The 17,004-nt window shown below is 62.3% G+C and overlaps 1 protein-coding gene across 1 annotated transcript in view; it reads right to left on the reverse strand.

The window, feature by feature from the left end:
- Positions 1-453: 453 nt before the first annotated feature.
- Positions 454-17,004, reverse strand: part of AATK (apoptosis associated tyrosine kinase) — a gene marked incomplete at its 5' end in the record, with an annotated part of 63,644 nt that continues 47,093 nt past the window's right edge. Inside the window, 6 exons of the mRNA XM_084647049.1 lie at positions 454-7,190; positions 8,080-8,316; positions 10,036-10,189; positions 10,494-13,971; positions 14,429-14,578; positions 16,067-16,188. Coding sequence (XP_084503175.1) covers positions 7,162-7,190; positions 8,080-8,316; positions 10,036-10,189; positions 10,494-13,971; positions 14,429-14,578; positions 16,067-16,188 — 4,170 coding nt within the window. The 3' untranslated portion in view covers positions 454-7,161. The remainder of the gene's footprint in view (positions 7,191-8,079; positions 8,317-10,035; positions 10,190-10,493; positions 13,972-14,428; positions 14,579-16,066; positions 16,189-17,004) is intronic.

Consider the following 17,004-nt stretch of genomic DNA (forward strand, 5'->3'; position numbering starts at 1 on the left):
GTGTCTCTCTTGCAGCTGGTAAGGAGCAGGGCTTCAGGGGCTGTAGTTCTCTTCCTTCAGGCGCATCTGTTCATTGCCAGGGTCACGGCACATTCGCAGCAGCTGGAGGATGCAGCAAACCCCCCTTCTGCAAGCTCTGCTCCACTTCCAGGCAAGGAAGATTTTTTTGGTTCTAGTGTTAATGAGCTGCAGCAAAATTGCTTCCTTACCAATGTGCTTTGAAAAACGTTACTTACCTAACTCTAGAGCTGGGGCTCTCCCAAATCCCCTCCAACTCCCCCCGGGGAGGCCAGGCCAGGTTGCAGATAGTTTGGGTTAGAAAATGTAATGCCTCCTCCCAGCCCAGCTCCCCTAAGCCATGTTAATAAGCACAAGTGGCTCTGGTTCAAGGCGGCTACCCTGGCCCCCAGCCCGCCCAGGGGAATGATGGGAGGAGCAGTCTGGTTCTGCTATTTTAAAAACTTTATTATTGGCCCAATGATATTTGACACACATGCTGGGAGCTGTATGGAAATCAGCACTGATAAAAAATACAGCAATTATGACCCGTATTGATAAAATATACAATGTACTAGCCTTTCGATTGGAAAAAAAAAAAATAGCCAAGATGCAGCTCTGGCCTCATGCTGCCCCAGAGAGGCAGATGCTTTTGACTCTATAGACCAAACCCTGGGGGTCTGCCCCTAGCTTTCCCCAGAGCCAGAAGGAAGGAATGATGGGGAGATGAAAAGGGATTAACCGTTCCTGCTCCCAGCACAGTTATTAGCTAACCTCCCACCACCTGCCCTGGGACCACGCTTTGGCCTTAGGCACCTTTCAGGCCCAGACAGCCAGGGGTGCGTTGCTCTGCAGAGCAGGGCCATGGCTAACAACCACCGTAGTGCAAAACTTACCTCATGCTGAAAGAAACCCTCCAGTGCCTGACTCCCTGCCTGGCTGGGGCAGAGAGCATGGGAGGCTGATTACTGTGGGAGTAGTAACACTGCTTCTTCCAAGCTCCCCTGCAGCTGGTCTTTGCTGCCCGTGTCCTGCGCCATGGGGCTCCCTCACCCCAAACCAGCCGCTTCAACACATCCCCCATTGCTTTGCCTCACACAGCTCCCACCGCTGTGAGCTGTGTTGTAGGGCTTGAGAGCACTGGGGCCATGGCCTTTTAAAAAAAAAACTCTCCCCAGGTGATGGGGAGGGGCCACTAATTCAAAATATTTACTCCTCCAAGGGAAGAGAAGCAGCAGGCAGTTTGCAGCTAAAGCAGCTCCCTCGTCTAGGCAATAATAACGAGCCAGCTGTGGTTGCACCTGAAGGGCCTAGCCAGGGTGGGAGCACAGGGCAGGAGGGGATTTTAGCTCCTTTTCAGTTTGCCTCTACTCTGTGCTAGCCGGGAGGAGAGGAGAGGTGTGCACATGGGAAGCAAGGCACCATGCTTGCCCCACCCAGGGTGCCGTGGGGGGGGGGGTGGAGGTGAGTGTGAGAAGAAGGTGGCTGCTCACACACACAGGCTGTCGGTGCTCCAGGTGCAGCCTTGACCTGGTCAGCAAACAAGTGAGCAAGGAAAGAAGTTTTAAAAAAGGGTTAAATTACAAATGCCTCATGGCGTAGACTCAGGATTAGAGCCCCAAAGGGTCATGCTGCAGCCAGGGGAGGACAGGCGCCCTAGGCCCAAGACCCAGTTCCCTGCTTATTTGCAATGGGAGGGTGAGCTGGTGCCAAGACTCTGTGGGCTGAGTCAGCTTCAGCTGGGGCAGCAGACAATGCCGTGGCCCATCACCCTGGCGAGGAGGTGAGGCTGTTAATTAAACACCCCACCAAGCTGATGGTGCAAGGAAGCACCTGCTTAGTGCTCAGCCGGTGCTCAGTCTTTGGAGCCACCTGCACTGCTCCAGCCCTGATGAATATTTAAGAGCAGCACATGGCAAGCCCGTGTGCTGAAATAAAGGGGCCTCAGGCGAAGCTAAATGCTGATGAGTCTTTTCACTGTTATTCCGCCTACGTCTTCCCACATGCAAGGCAGCCAGTGGCTCTTGCACCAGTTCACGCCCACGTGGCGCACTGAAGTGCGGTAAGCTGCTTGCGTGGCAAAGGGCTGCTGGCACGTGAGTCAGTATTGCTCGACAATAAATGCAGCTGCTGACTCAGGGCTGGGCTGCTGGTGCTCCAGCCGGGGGTTTCTGACCGTCCTGGGACAGGGAATAAGCCGAGGACCAGCAGCAACCCAGCTGCTCAGGGCTTAGAGGCTGCCATTAGCTCTAGAATTCATTGAACGTGTCCAGAGGTGACCGCTAATTTCCACTTTCAAATGGCCTTTGACAAGGTCCTACACAAGAGGCCGCTAAAGACGCTTGGGGGCAGGGTCCTGATGTGTGAGCAGCAAAGTGTTGTCATGGCTTGGCGCCTGCCCGCACAGACCAGGCGTGCATGGCTCCTTTGCATCACTGCACAAGGCTAAGAGCAGGGGGCCTCTCGGCACCAGCCTCAGGCCTGTGATGTGTGTAATAAGCTGGCCGGGGGTGGGGGGGTGAGCAGGGAGCTAGCAAACTACGCAGCTGGGAAGTTATTTAGTCAGGATGGGACAGGAGCGGGAGGAACGTGAGCGAGCGTGAGCCCGACACACACCAGGGGAACACGCTGACAAATGCAATGGGCTGGAATGCGCATGGGAAGAAAAAAATGAAACGCCTTGCGCAGGTCGCTGGGTGGCAGAATAACTGGCTCAGCTGAGCCCGCAGTGCCGGGCATCGGCGTCCACAGCACAAGGGCCTGGGCAGCTGCCGTCAGGCACTAACCCACTGGAGGGCTCTATAAGGCCTAGGCTACAGCAGCAGGGATGATACACTAATGCAGCGGTTATTAACGGTGGGTCGCAACCCCATTTTAATGGGGTCGCCAGGGCTGGCATTGGACTTGCTGGGGCTTGGGGCTGAAGCCAAGGGCCGAGCCCCACCACCCAGGCTGAAGCCCTCAAGCTTTGCCCTCCTACCCCCCTCACCCCCTCCACCCCGGGTGGCAGGGCTCGGGCTTCGGTTCCCCCTTCCCGGTGTCATGTAGTAATTTTTGTTGTCAGCAGGGCCGGGGGGGAGGGGGGTGTCGCGGTGCAGGACGTTTGAGAACTCCTGCTCTAATCGAAGTCACTGGGGTGGCTCCATCTGGAGCCTGTGGACTGTGCTCATTACGCTTCCAGCCAAAGGATACCGCAGACCATGGGGAGGGAGGGGCCAGAGGAGGGCAAGGAGAATGAGGCAGGGCCAGGAGCGGTCTCAGCAGACGCGCAGTGCAGCTTGGGCCCTTCCTTAGCGTGGAGACAAATAAGAGGGGCCAATGCTAATTTTCTACTGACGGGGCTAGCGACGCGAGGGGTGGAACAAGGGCCCATTCCTTGGTGGAGAAGTCAAGCACGCGAACAGGAAATATTTTCTGCACACGGTGTAAGTAGCCTGTGGCCCTGGGAAGTCGGGCAGCCCACAAACGTACCAGTCAAGAAGGGCTTGGTCATGGCTAGGGAGCCAGACAAGCCAGCGTTGTCATTTATGCTGCCAGAAATGTTGGCAGGGATCTGACATCAGCGGCTTCAGGGCTGACGCTGCTCTCTAGCTTCGAGAGCCTTGCCGAGCCCCAACCTGGGGGCAGAGTAGCCAACAGCTGTTGCTCCAGGGTTCTTACACCTTCCTCTAAGACAGCTGGCACTGGCCATGGTCAGCCCCAGAACACAGGGCTCAAGTCCTGCACCCATGGAGGTTCACCAAGCTCAGGCTGGTGTCCTGGGGTCAGAGCGCACCGCTTCTTGCTCCAAGCCCCGGCTGCTTGCTCAGCTGCCTCCCATCACTCCAGCAGTGCAGCCCCAGGGCCAGCAAAGCACTCGGCCTTGCATCCCTGCTGCGTAGACCAATCCGTCATGCCGCAAAAGCACCAAGGAGCCAGCGGCTCCCTTTGTGCGCTGGGACACTGACGTCCCCCGTGGCAGCGACAGGGTGAGCCAGTGAGCACCCAGCACGCTCCATGCAATGCTGCTGGAGACTGACACAGGTGTAAATGGGTTAGCCTTTTCCTAACGTCTGCAAGTGTTGAGCCAAACCCCTGCCAACAGCACTTGGCCTTTCCGTAAAACGGAGGCAGGCAAGTGCGAAGGGCCAGACCTGGTCTCCAGCAAACAAAGGCAGCTGCCCAGTGGAGCCCCAAATGCTATGGGCAGTGCAGACAAGAAGTGGTCAGCGGTAAGTGAACTCCCTCGGGGGCGGGCGCAGGCTTGCAAGAGCAACATGGCAAGAATCAAACCGGCTGTCCCTGGCAGTGGAGGACACGTCCCCTGGGACTCTGCCCTGGAGGGAGAAAGGCTGTCCTGGCTCGGGAGAGGGCGCTGCAGCAGACCACGGAGCAGGGCTTCGCCATCGCTACGGGGGCAGTCACCACTTATGCAGAGGGATGGGGCCAGGACCTCTGCCCCGTCTGAGCCCCCACATAGCGGGAAGTGTGTTCTGTGCAGGGCCGTACCTGCACTCTCCCAGCCAGAGCCAAGGGCCTGGTCTCTGGGCTGGCCCATACAGGGCCTGAAGGAACGGTCACTGGGACGGAGGCTGCACATCCACATGGACGTGCATCCAGCAACCCCCGTGCCCCATGGAACAGGAGGGGCTGGGGCTGCTAGTCCAACCCACGGGCTGGCAGAGGATGCTGGGCCGGTGGGGAGGCCGAGGTGAGCTGCGGTCAGGGCGGGGGCAAGGCACAGCCTCTTACTTCCCAGCGGCACGTGCAGAACTCTCCCCACCCCTCCGAACGGTGACTGTGCAAATGGCAGTCCCAGGCATCCCTCACACCAGCGCGAAGCAGGGCCTGGGCCATCAGCCTGGCACCGCCTGCTCCAGAGGTCACACTGCGGCCCTGCCTTCCTACCCTGGCAAACCCACCGACCTCGCTGCACAGGGGCCAGGCCATGCAGGTAGCCGGGGCAATGCGAGGGGAAACAACCCAGCCAGGAGCAGCGGGAGGCAAGCAGAGCTAGGGACCCGGGGGAGGAGCCGATGGAGGGAGAAGTTAAAGTGCTTTTCATGCCCCACAGTCACAATCCAAGAGTGAAATGCCCATGGAAGCCAGCACCATTCCACGGGGGCGCTAAGTACGGCACCGTTTGCTGCCTCCACCAAACACACAGCACTCCCCAGGCACGACAGGATCGAAAACAAAGCAAATTCAAACAGCGATGCCACACGCCCCCACCCTTCCCAGAGACTGCAAGCGGGCAAGGCCAGTGATGGGGGGGCTGATTTCTCACCTCCGCGTTTGGTCTATAGGCTCAAAAGGAAACAAACCCCTGATTTCGAGGCTGCTCTCTGCTCCATTTAGTCTCTTTTCCTTCGGGAAGTCGGAATTGCACAATTATCCTAAGCCTCGAACAAATAAAAATGAAAAACAACAGAGACCTCGCCCCTCGATAAACTCTTTGGCAACAATAACTTACATCACATTGGAGTTCGTTCAGCCGACAGCAGCTTTGTTCGGTTTTACAAAAATAGTACAGATGGCAGTTCCCCCGCTTAGCGGCACACGTGATGCCTCTCAGGAGCACACGGCTACCAGCTCTCCGGACACGCACCACCTGCTGGTATGTCTGGCACAGAACTGCCCCGAAGGCCAAGCCCATTGGTGCCAAGCACCATGCTGCCAGCCCCACTCCCAAGGAGAGCACTGGGCTCCCGTGCCCTGGCCTTGCCCTCTACTGCACAGGGTACGATGCCAAGAGGGCTTCCTTTACAGGTGCGATATGAGCAAAACCCTGCTGTGTAGCAATCACAAACACCTTAGGGTACAGCCATCCCTCAGGGAGGAAACATGGCCAGATAATAATACTTAGCACTTAACAGAGCACTTGCTAGGCATTAAGGCTGCCATCCTCACATCACCTCCTGCAAGGCAGGGCAAGCAAGTATTATTATCCCCATTTTACAGATGGGGAAACTGAGGCAGGGAGGCTCAGTGACTTACCTAAGGCCACAGAGGAGTCAAGGGAGTGCGTGTCCAAGCTGGGAATGCCTGGCTCCCAGCCCAGCCCTGTCCTTGGACCTGTACCATTCTACTCAGCGATAATTCTGGGGCAGGCAGGTGCCACTCCTGGGCTTCAGTGACACTAGAAGAATGGCAGGGCCCCACCCAGGGAGGACACAACTGGGAGAAAAGCAAGGAGGACAGGTCAAACAAACTGCCCTTACTATGCAGCTCCTAGGGGGCTCTTACCAGATGCCCTGCGGGGGAGCCGGAGATCAGAGGCAAGGGGCAAGTGCTGTTAGCAAGAGAATTCTGGAAAAGTAAATCACAGAAAAATAAATGTCAAGAGCTTCCTCTAATCACCAGTGATCAGCCTAGGGCGTAGGCAGCATTCAGGGGGTTTGGACTCCACCCAGGCCTTCTCCCCAGCTTTTCCACGGCTCTTTCCCAAGCCAAGGCACGTGGGCTGTCTGTGCTAGGACCCCGTTGCCACTGCCGTAGCTATGGCTCCTTCCTGACCTCAGCAACAACATCAAGCCCTGCTGTCCCCATCCTGGGCCCTCCTGTCCCAACAGCTCCAGAAGCAGGAGGCAGAACAGTGCTCAGAGGAGGGGGCGAGTGAAAGATTACGAACACCCAGCAGGGAGGCGGAAGACCATAACCAAAGACGGGCAGTGCCCTGTGACCAAAAAGCCAAGTGCCCATGCAGCAGAGAGCATGGGTGGAGTGCCCCGCCCATCTACTGACGTGAAAGCGCAGGAATACCAAGTTGGGCACAGGAACAGGGCGAGTCTGGACTCGTCTCAGGAAGCCGGGGAAGAGGCGGGGCAAGAAGCTAGGAGGTGTGAGCTGCTGGGTCGCAAAATGGCCAGCGTGGCGACTCAGTGATGTTAGCACGGTCACAGCGCTACCCTTTAAATGCTATAATCTATAGATGTATATTTATACACGCACGCACCCACCCACCCACGCACACGCACGGTCATCACCAACCGCCTCGCTGCAGTGCCACCGGGAGCGAGTCCGGCTAGCAGCAAACAAAATCCTTCCGATAAAATCTGCCTAGAAAAATAGAGCAAGGTCCCAGGAGCCCGGGTGCTGTGCCTGGCTCCCGTCCTTCAGCCTCTCTCCTTGGCCCTGAGGCCGACACCGAGACCAGGAGACCTCCACGCAACCATGTGGGCAGGCTCAGTCTCTGTCACCATCTTCGCTGCTGCCTGGAACAGAGACAGAACGGGCAGTGGTAGGGATGGCCCGGGGGCCTGGGTCTCAGCACTTTAGGAGCCAGCCCACAGGAATGGACATGTCACCTCGACAGAACCAGCCCACCCTACCTGGTAGGGCTGGCTGCCTACACTGAGTACAACACGGAGGTGCCAAGTCCACCACTCCCAGCCAACAAGGGCAGCGGCTTTGCGATGGTATGGGGCACCGACATGGCCCAGCCACGTTCATGCCAGGCAGCCTCCTTGGGGGCTGAGGGCCTGGGGAGGAGAGACTGATGTCACAGGGACAACATTTCAGCTCCAGGTCCCAAGCTCAGCAGAACAGCTCGTTTAGACAAGCAGGAGAGCTGGGCCACAAGGGCCTCACAGGCCCAGTAAGGACTAATAGTACTGGTGAGTCCAGCCATTAACTCGCTGAGCCACGCAGCACGGTGGGCACACCCATCTCATACATGGGGAAACTGAGGCACGGGGGGTGGGGGGTGCTGTGACTTACCCAAGGTCACTCAGCAAGTCAGTGACAGAGATGGCTGTAGAACCCAGCCAGGAGTCCTGGCTCCCAGTTCTGTGTATTCCCTCCCTAAGCCTGCAGTACGTCTACAGGCGATGAGCTCCCTGATTTGGTGTTTGGGGCCCCCTAGGGGAGAGGGACTTGCCAGTATCAGAGTTTGAGTGGACTTCAGGAGTTCGTGGCTCCCATTCTGGGTCCAAACCACCCCACTCTGCTTCCTATAACAGATCCCAAGGCAACAAGACAGGTCCAGGGCTGCAGGCAGACCCAGCCACGCACGGCACACTAGACAAAACAGCTCAAAGAGAGATGGCTCCAAGTCTCATCATCAGCTCCCCATTGTGCTGAGCACCCAACCTCAGCCCTCACCTCCTACGGACTCTATATCCGAGTCAGAGACGTGTGTGATGGAGAACCTGGACACCGGCGCAGCAGACACAGAGAACCGGGAGAACTGGATCGGCAGCACCTGCTTCTGCACTGGGACCAGTGAGGGAAGGCTGGGGACGGCCGAGACTGGCGTCACCGGCGTCACCGTCAGTGAGGACATTAACGATGACTTCACGGGCATGAGCGGAAAGTCGTCATCCCACTCGAATCCACTGCCTGGAGAAGAAAACGACAGAGTGACACACCAGGGAGCAGCCTATTGCTGCTGTGCCCCCTGTGCCCACTCCACAGCCTGCCGGCCCTCGGCCATGCCCATCGCTCCCGCGCCCGCCGCCCCACCTCAGCCTGCCGGCCCTCGGCCACGCCCATCGCTCCCGCGCCCGCCGCCCCACCTCAGCCTGCCGGCCCTCGGCCACGCCCATCGCTCCCGCGCCCGCCGCCCCACCTCAGCCTGCCGGCCCTCGGCCACGCCCATCGCTCCCGCGCCCGCCGCCCCACCTCAGCCTGCCGGCCCTCGGCCACGCCCATCGCTCCCGCGCCCGCCGCCCCACCTCAGCCTGCCGGCCCTCGGCCACGCCCATCGCTCCCGCGCCCGCCGCCCCACCTCAGCCTGCCGGCCCTCGGCCACGCCCATCGCTCCCGCGCCCGCCGCCCCCACCTCAGCCTGCCGGCCCTCGGCCACGCCCATCGCTCGCGCTCCCGCCGCCCCCACCTCAGCCTGCCGGCCCTCGGCCACGCCCATCGCTCGCGCTCCCGCCGCCCCCACCTCAGCCTGCCGGCCCTCGGCCACGCCCATCGCTCGCGCTCCCGCCGCCCCACCTCAGCCTGCCGGCCCTCGGCCACGCCCATCGCTCGCGCTCCCGCCGCCCCACTCAGCCTGCCGGCCCTCGGCCACGCCCATCGCTCGCGCTCCCGCCGCCCCACTCAGCCTGCCGGCCCTCGGCCACGCCCATCGCTCGCGCGCCCGCCGCCCCACTCAGCCTGCCGGCCCTCGGCCACGCCCATCGCTCGCGCGCCCGCCGCCCCACCTCAGCCTGCCGGCCCTCGGCCACGCCCATCGCTCCCGCGCCCGCCGCCCCACCTCAGCCTGCCGGCCCTCGGCCACGCCCATCGCTCCCGCGCCCGCCGCCCCACCTCAGCCTGCCGGCCCTCGGCCGGGCCCATCGCTCCCGCGCCTGCCGCCCCACCTCAGCCTGCCGGCCCTCGTCCAGGCCCATCGCTCCCACCGCCCCACCTCAGCCTGCTGGCCCTCAGCCGGGCCCTTTGCTCCCACTCCCGCCGCCCCACCTCAGCCTGCCAGCCCTCAGCCAGGCCCATCGCTCCCACTCCCGCCGCCCCACCTCAGCCTGCCGGCCCTCGTCCAGGCCCATGGCTCCCACCGCCCCACTCAGCCTGCCTGCCCTCAGCCGGGCCCATCGCTCCCACTGCCCCACTCAGCCTGCCGGCCCCAGCCGGACCCATCGCTCCCGCACCCGCCGCCCCACCTCAGCCTGCCGGCCCTCAGCCAGGCCCATCGCTCCCACTCCCGCCGCCCCACTCAGCCTGCCGGCCCTCGGCCAGGCCCATCGCTCCTGCTCCTGCCGCCCCACCTCAGCCTGCCAGCCCTCAGCCAGGCCCATCGCTACTACCCTGCCCACTGCCCCCCACAGCCTGCCGTCCCTTGGCTGGGCTCATCATTACGGCTGTGCCCACTCTCTCCCTCAGCCTGTGGGCTCTCAATTCGAGCTCCATCCTAGCACAGTGCTCCCACTGCAGTCCATGTGGATTCGCCTCCGGATTCTCTGGGGCCTTGTGCTATTGCCACCTGACGCCTGCCATGCCCAGGGGAAGCAGGCCTGGAGGTGGTGGGACAGGGGCCCATGCCCAGAGCCACTGGCAGTTATACAGTTGCATCGCTCCCCAGCTCTGGGCACTCTGCCCACCACGAGCCCTCACTCTCTTCAGAGGCGTTGCCATCCGAGGAGTCGTCAGATGCGCTCAGTCTGTCCACCGGGCCTGTGGGGCTGGTGCTGTTGCTCTGTACGGGCTGCGGCGAAGGGGCCGTGACCTCTGGGAACGTCTGATCACTGAGCTCCCGAGTGGGACTTTCCTGGACATTAAAAGACACCTTGGAAAATCACCCCATAAAGACACATGCCCGAGAGCCAGGCCGCGAGGGTGCTGCCACCCCAGATATTCCAGTGTGTGCCCTCGGGGGCCTGGCACCCACTGACTGGAAAATGGATGGAGGCCCCTTGTCACAAAGGCCTCCCCAGTCTTCCCAGCTCAGTTGGGCTGGGATGTGGAGGGAGCTGGGGACAGAGCCCTGGGACGCCCTCCCGGCTGGTGCCAGTCTGCTGCCCTCCTGAGCTCACTGCGCGGGAAGACAGCGACTAGACCCCAGGGCTGCTCACCTGGTCAAAGAGGTAGACAGTGACGTCGTCGTAGAAGGACACGGCCTTCTTCTTCCGCTCCAGGTCCTCACAGAAGGCCTGGGACAGCAGGTTGGGCATCTTGAGCAGGCTGCGCAGGTTGCTGGCGCTGTGGCTCTCAGCCACCACAATGGGCACAGCAGCCGGCTCGTCCTCGCTCTCCTCACTCTGCTCCTGGATGTTGTAGCAGCGCAGCTCCTCGTCCGACTCGTCGCTGTCCTCGGTGTCCTCCTCCTCCTCCTCCTCGGGCTCCTCCCGCCACTCGGGGCCGGGTGGCCGCAGCTCCGCGTGGGCCTGCCACAGGGAGAGGTCGAGGGACAACTGCTGGCCCTGAGCTAGTGACAACTCTTCTGCCAGGGCCCTGCCAGGACCCTCCTGTGCTTCCCCTTCTGGGGCCACTCGCACCCCTGGCTCCTCTAACGGGTGCTCTGGCCCCTCAGGCTCGGAGCTAGGAGCCACAGCCTCACCCAGCGGGCCTGAGAGCCCCTCCTGCATGAGTTCTTCCCCACCAGCTTTGGCCAGGACCAGCAGGACTGGGCCCTCCGGGCTCATTACCATGGGTGACAGGAAGAAGGACTTGCATGGCACGGACCCTGCTGGGATGCTGGGGATGGCAGGGCACTCCTCCCAGCTCGTATCTCTGGAGCAGTCTGAGTCTGGTCTGTGGCCTGCAGCTGTCTCCTCAGCCCTGGCGGCACCTTCCGGCTCCAGCTCTGGCTCTGGGTGGGCAGCCTGGACACTCCCTTCCCTGGGGCTCACCCCTTCACCTGCCATTGAGAAGCCTACACCAGCAACTCCAGTCCCCATGCTGCAAGCAGCTCCCTGAGGGCTGTCAGGGGTGTGGCAGGGCTGGGGTGGCTCCTCCCCATCACTGTTTTGGCTCGGGGCTCTTCCCAGGTCTTGTGCATCCAGTTGCGAGCACCCCGCCTCCCTGTCCGGCGCTTCAGACCCATCGCTGTCCTCATCTTCCTTGAGGTACCTCTCGGCGTCGGTGTCGTAGTCTGAGAAGTAGGCTGAGTCACGGTACGGGTTCTTCTCGCTCAGGCCGTGAAGCTCAGCGCTGAAGGATGAGGAGAGGTGCATCTCTGAGGCCACAACATCTCCTTCGCCCGCTGCCAGGCCTACAGGCGACTTCCCCAGGTGGGTGAAAGTCTCTGGCTCCCTGGGCTCATGCGGCTCCTTTAGGATAAACTCCGGGGACTCATAGTTCTCGGTGTCATAGCCGCTGTCCAGGGCCTTGGGCTGGCTGGAGGGGATGTAGCTGATGGGGCTGAAGACTTCGCAGGAGCTGGCTGTGGATGGGATGTCGAGGGATTCCAGGGAGTCCGGCGTCCCCACCTGCTTCTGGAGAGACTTGAAGGATGGGATCACGTCCACTCGTTCCACGAAGTCTCCGGAGAAGTCAGTGAATACACCAGACGTGAGCTCCGTCGTATCTTCGTCGCTGCAGTCATCCATGTCAGGGAAGCTGGTGCTGGAGAAGGTCTTGTCTGGGGTCCGGTCCAGGTCACTTGTGATGCTCTTCCCACTCTGCACTGCAATGTCTCCGGGCACTTTGCCAGCTGCCTCAGAAGCCTCTGAAGGGATCTGGGTGCAGTCTGCACAAGAGTTGCCTTCTGTGTGGGCATACGGGACAGCCCACTCCCCAGGACTTAGCAGGAGGGCTGGCCCCTCAGCTGGCATAGTGGTGCTCTCAGATAGCTGGCAAGCTGCCCCTGTCTCGGCATGTCCCGTATCAACAGGCCCTGGTGGATCCATACCCCTTGGCTGTGGCATTTGGGCATGGTGATTCCCCTCCCCTCTCTCGGCTTGTCTTGATACTGTGCTGGCATCATCCAGGCACGTCTGGGCTGCAGCTCCGGCCGAGGAGTCTGTAGGGAGCGCTGCACCGGAGGCACGTCGTGATCCGGAAACGCCGGCCAGCGCTGTGTCTTCCAAAAGGTCGAAAGCGGATGAGTCATGGCTCTCCCAGTCTCCCAGGCCGTGGGGGGAGGAAGAGGAGGAAGAGGAAGAGTCCTCTTTGTTGCTCGGGGTCCTGCGCTGCCCAGGATCCAAGCAGAAGCTATGGTTCTCGGTGAGGGGCTGGTCCTGCAGTGCTAGCTGCAAGTCCTTGACCAACGGGCTCCTCCTCTCCTGCAAGGCGTCCCTGAGCCGGGCCTCGTCACGTGGCACCGAGTCCAGGGGCTCGGCCATAAGTCCCCGGAAGGTGATCATGTGGCGGTAACACCAGCTGTCGTTGGCAGGGGGCTCGCAGGGCGGAGGGGGGCAGTTGCTGCTGTTGTTGTTGGCCGAGCTGTTGGACGTCCAGTGCTGTCTCTGCATCTCTGTGTTCACATCCTCTGGGACCAGCCCACTCACGTGCTCTCTGCTCCCGCACTGGGGGCTGCCACACGGGCTCTCCTCACCCAGCTCCAGGGTGATGCAGTCCAGCCTGGAGCCCTGAGTCCTGCTGGCCACCTTCTGCCCCACACACTCCAGTAGCCTCCCCCCCAAGGGGGCTGGATGGGGCTCCTCATAACCCGGGGGGCCGTAGGCACAGTTCACTGATGGGGAGATGCCCAGAGGGTCCTGAAAGATGTTCTTCCGGAAGCTGGGGACCTGCCACTCCTTGCTGCCGGCCTCCAAGGGCTCCTCCTCCAGCAGGTAGTGGTCGGCGCCATTGCCTGGGGATGGCTGGTAGTACGGGGGCTCCTGGCTGTGGCATTGGTAGGGGTAGTAATCGGGATGCTCCCAAGAGCCCTCGCTGGGCGGGGCGGGGCCCAGCAGGGGTTCCATGGTCAGGGAGCCAGTGGGGCTGTTATCTGAGTCATACGTGCCACTGTCCTGGCCCCCCTTGGCTTGCCAGCGGGACCCCTTGGCCGCGGAGCCATACTCACAGTTGGGGCTGTAGGAGCACATGGCATAGTCCAGCTCGGTGCGACCCTCTGAGGGCCCTTCGATGCGGACGTAGTACTCACTGCTGAGCGAGGGGCTGTGGGCGCCCAGGGTGGGCACCACGCTGGGTGCGTGCAGGCTCGGGCAGCCCTGCTGCTTGCACTCGTAGCAGGACGGCGAGACGCCAAGACTCAGCCGCCCCATGGAGCTGGTGGGGCAGTACAAGTCCTGGTACTGGGCGGCACTGCTCGGGCTCAGGGCCCCCGCGGGCACCTGGAAGCACTCAGCCTTGCTGGGCTCCCACTTGTACTCGAAGTTGAGGCCCTGGCTGGTCTCCATGACAGTCAGGACGTCGTCCCCGTCCGAGTGGAAGCCTTCGGCAGAGAACTGCTCCAGCAGCGGGAAGGAGGAGACCTCAGTGCTGCGGTGACAGCTGCTGTTGGGCTTCATGGAGTTCCAGCGTCTCTCGAACTCCTCCTCTGCCTCCGTCGCCCCCTTGGCACACAGGTAGGAGAGCAGCAGGTGCACCTCTTCCGCGGTCGGCCTCTGCTCGGGCTGCAGCCAGCAGAACTGCATCACCTCGTACCTGCGACACAGAAGGACGCTGGCGTCTGTCCCTGCACAGCGCCCCCGCCTGCCTGCGGCCGCTCCGGCAGGAGCCTATGGCTGCACGCTCCCCAGCCCCCGTCTCCCTGCCAGCCCCAGCCGCAAGGCCATCTTCCACCAGCCGGTGAGAGGGCGGCTGGGCACGGGCACACGCCCACCCTTCGCCTGCACACAGCACCACCACGTGCATCCTGACTCACTGCTCAGCAGGACTGCCCCCGCTCGGCAGATGGCACCGGGCCCCTCAATGCCCCCCTGCCCAGAGCCAGCCCAGGAGAGAGGAACCGGAGGGGAAGGGAGGATGCACAAATAGGAGAGCGTTCGGCAAACAAGTTGCTAACACGGGAGTCGGAGGCCTGAGGCAGGCGGAAATCTGCCACCCTCCGGCAGCACCTGGCAACTCCACCCCAGCCCGGTGCCCGCGGCACGCTCCTCACCAGCGCTCAGACAGCAACAGCTTCAGCTGGGGTTTGGGCAATTTGAGCTGCTGCTCCTTGATGGCGTAGGTGAGCACCTGCCGGTCGGAGTAACAGTAGTATGGCTGGTTTCCCAGCTCAAACAGCTCCCAGATCGTCACGCCCAGAGACCTGCAGAGACAGGGACGAGTGTGTGGCCTGGCAGCACGGCAGGGTAGGGGACAACCACTAGCAGAGAGGAAAGGCCAAGGGAGGGACGTGCCCCAGCTGGCCCCACTGACCTGGGCAAGACAGGCAGCTGCAGGCTCAGGCCTCTGGTTTACGCAGGGGCAGGGCCGTCCGGAGATGGAGGAAAGAGGCCAGCTCCCCAGCTGGCATGAATGGGCCCCGTTCCACTGGCGTCCGTGGGCCAGATCCACCATGGTGTGAACAGGCCCCGCTCCACGGGGGCCATCGGGCCAGATCCCCACCTGGCGTGAACAGGCCCCGCTCCACTGGGCTTATGTCTGTTCACGCAGCTGGGGATCCATCTCAGATTTTAAGGGCAGGTGGTGCCAGTCAGATGACGCATGCTGACCTCCTGTAAAGCCCTGGTGTGACGAAGCGGGACTGTTCTTAATGTTTCCTCTGAATATTGGGGGTGGTGTGCCTCAGTTTCCCCTAGGCAGTTCTTAAGTAGCTAGGTGGTGGGATAAGGGTGTATGATCATTGCAGAGCCCTAGGGGGCAGGTGTGTGCAGGGGTCTGGACACAGAGAATGGCCGACACCCTGTTTCCTGGCAACTGATGGTCTGGGCCCTTCCCCCCTGCAAGGTGAGAGCTAAAGGGTTGGAGAACAAAGGAATCAGGTGACCACCTGGCCCAGGAAAGGGACAAAGCCCAGAGGAAGAGGGGCTGGAGGGGGAGTCAGTTTGGGGCTGGCTGGGGACGAGGAGTGAAGTGCAGCCGTGGTTCTCTGGCTCACTGCCCCCCAAACTGGACCTGGCTGAGGGGTCCTGTTCTCCGCACCTACAAGCTCTGTGTTAGACCATGTTCCTGTCATCTAATAAACCTTCTGTTTTACTGGCTGGCTGAGAGTCACGTCTGACTGCGGAGTTGGGGGACAGGACCCTCTGGCTTCCCCAGGACCCTGCCTGGGCGGACTCGCTGAGGGAAGCGCACGGAAGGGCAGAGGATGCTGAATGCTCCAAGGTCAGACCCAGGAAGGTGGAAGCTGTGTGAGCCGTGTGTCCTGCAGACCGGCTGCTCCCAGAAAGGAGACTTCCCCAGAGTCCTGCCTGGCTTCATGGGGAGCAGTTCCAAAGCATTGCCCAGGGACTCCGTGACACCTGGCCTCAGACCATCTCCAGCGACAGTGCCCCCCCTGCCAGGGCTGAGGACATGCATAGGTCCTTGTGACTCTCCAGGATGGGAGGCCCATCCCCTGCGGGGTCCATATGGGAGTGGCAGCCCTGCCCTGTCCCCCACCCCACACCCCAAGGGCTCAGCCTCGCCTACCAGACCACAAGGCCCTGACACATCCTGACCCAGGACACAAGCCCGACTCCACCCGCACGCCGGCTGAGGGCAGGGCCTGAGTCACTCGCACACAGGCGGGGGCTGGGGGAGCGCAGGGGCTGCTGGCCGCCTGGCACGTGCCCCGCCTGGGCCCTGCGCTCACCAGACGTTGCTGGATTTGGTCTGATCCACAATGAGCAGGTTGCCATGCACCTCGTCGATGAGCTCGGGCGCGATCCAGCGCAGCGGCACCCACAGCTGGTCGGCCGTCACGAAGTAGTCACCCTGCCGAGTATGCGGGGTCAGCGCGAGAAGAGAACGTCAACCTCCGCGTGAGGGGCCGGCACGGCCAGGTGTGACAGCAGCCCCCCCAGCCCCTGCTGCCCCAGGTCCCTCTTCCCCAGCACCCCCCAGCCCCTGCTGCCCCGGGACCCTCTTCCCTAGCCCCTGCTGACCCGGGCCCCTCTTCCCCAGCACCCCCCAACCCCTGCTGACCCAGGCCCCTCTTCCCCAGCACCCCCCAGCCCCTGCTGCCCCGGGACCCTCTTCCCCAGCCCCTGCTGCCCCGGGACCCTCTTCCCCAGCCCCTGCTGACCCGGGCCCCTCTTCCCCAGCCCCCCCACAGCCCCCTGCTGCCCAAGGCCCCTCTTTCCCCCATCCCCCCCACAGCCCCCTGCTGCCCAAGGCCCCTCTTCCCCCCATCAGCCCCCTGCTGCCCCAGGCCCCTCTTCCCCCCAAGCACCCCCCAAACCCCTGCAGCCCCAGGCCCCTCTTTCCCCCAACCCCCTCCAGTCCCCTGCTGCCCCAGGCCCCTCTTTCCCCCGAGCCCCCTGCTGCCCAGGGCCCCTCTTTCCCCGCATCCCCTCCAGCTCTCCTCTTCCCCCCAGCCCCCTGCCTCCCCATTTCCCCTCCACTTTTCCCTTTTCCCCCAGCCCCCTGCTGCCCCCTTTCCCCCCCCATCCTCCTCCAGCTCCTCCCCGCCAGGCCCCTGCTTCCCCCAGCCCCCACCCAGCTCCTCTTCCCCCGCTTCATCTCCTCCCCAGCTTCTCTTCCTCCATGTCCTCCCTTCCCCTGCCCCTGCTCTCCTGGCTACTGCCTCTC

Source organism: Lepidochelys olivacea (genome assembly GCF_965140295.1).
Source record: "Lepidochelys olivacea isolate rLepOli2 genome assembly, chromosome: 14".
In the NCBI taxonomy this organism is placed as follows: domain Eukaryota; kingdom Metazoa; phylum Chordata; order Testudines; family Cheloniidae; genus Lepidochelys; species Lepidochelys olivacea.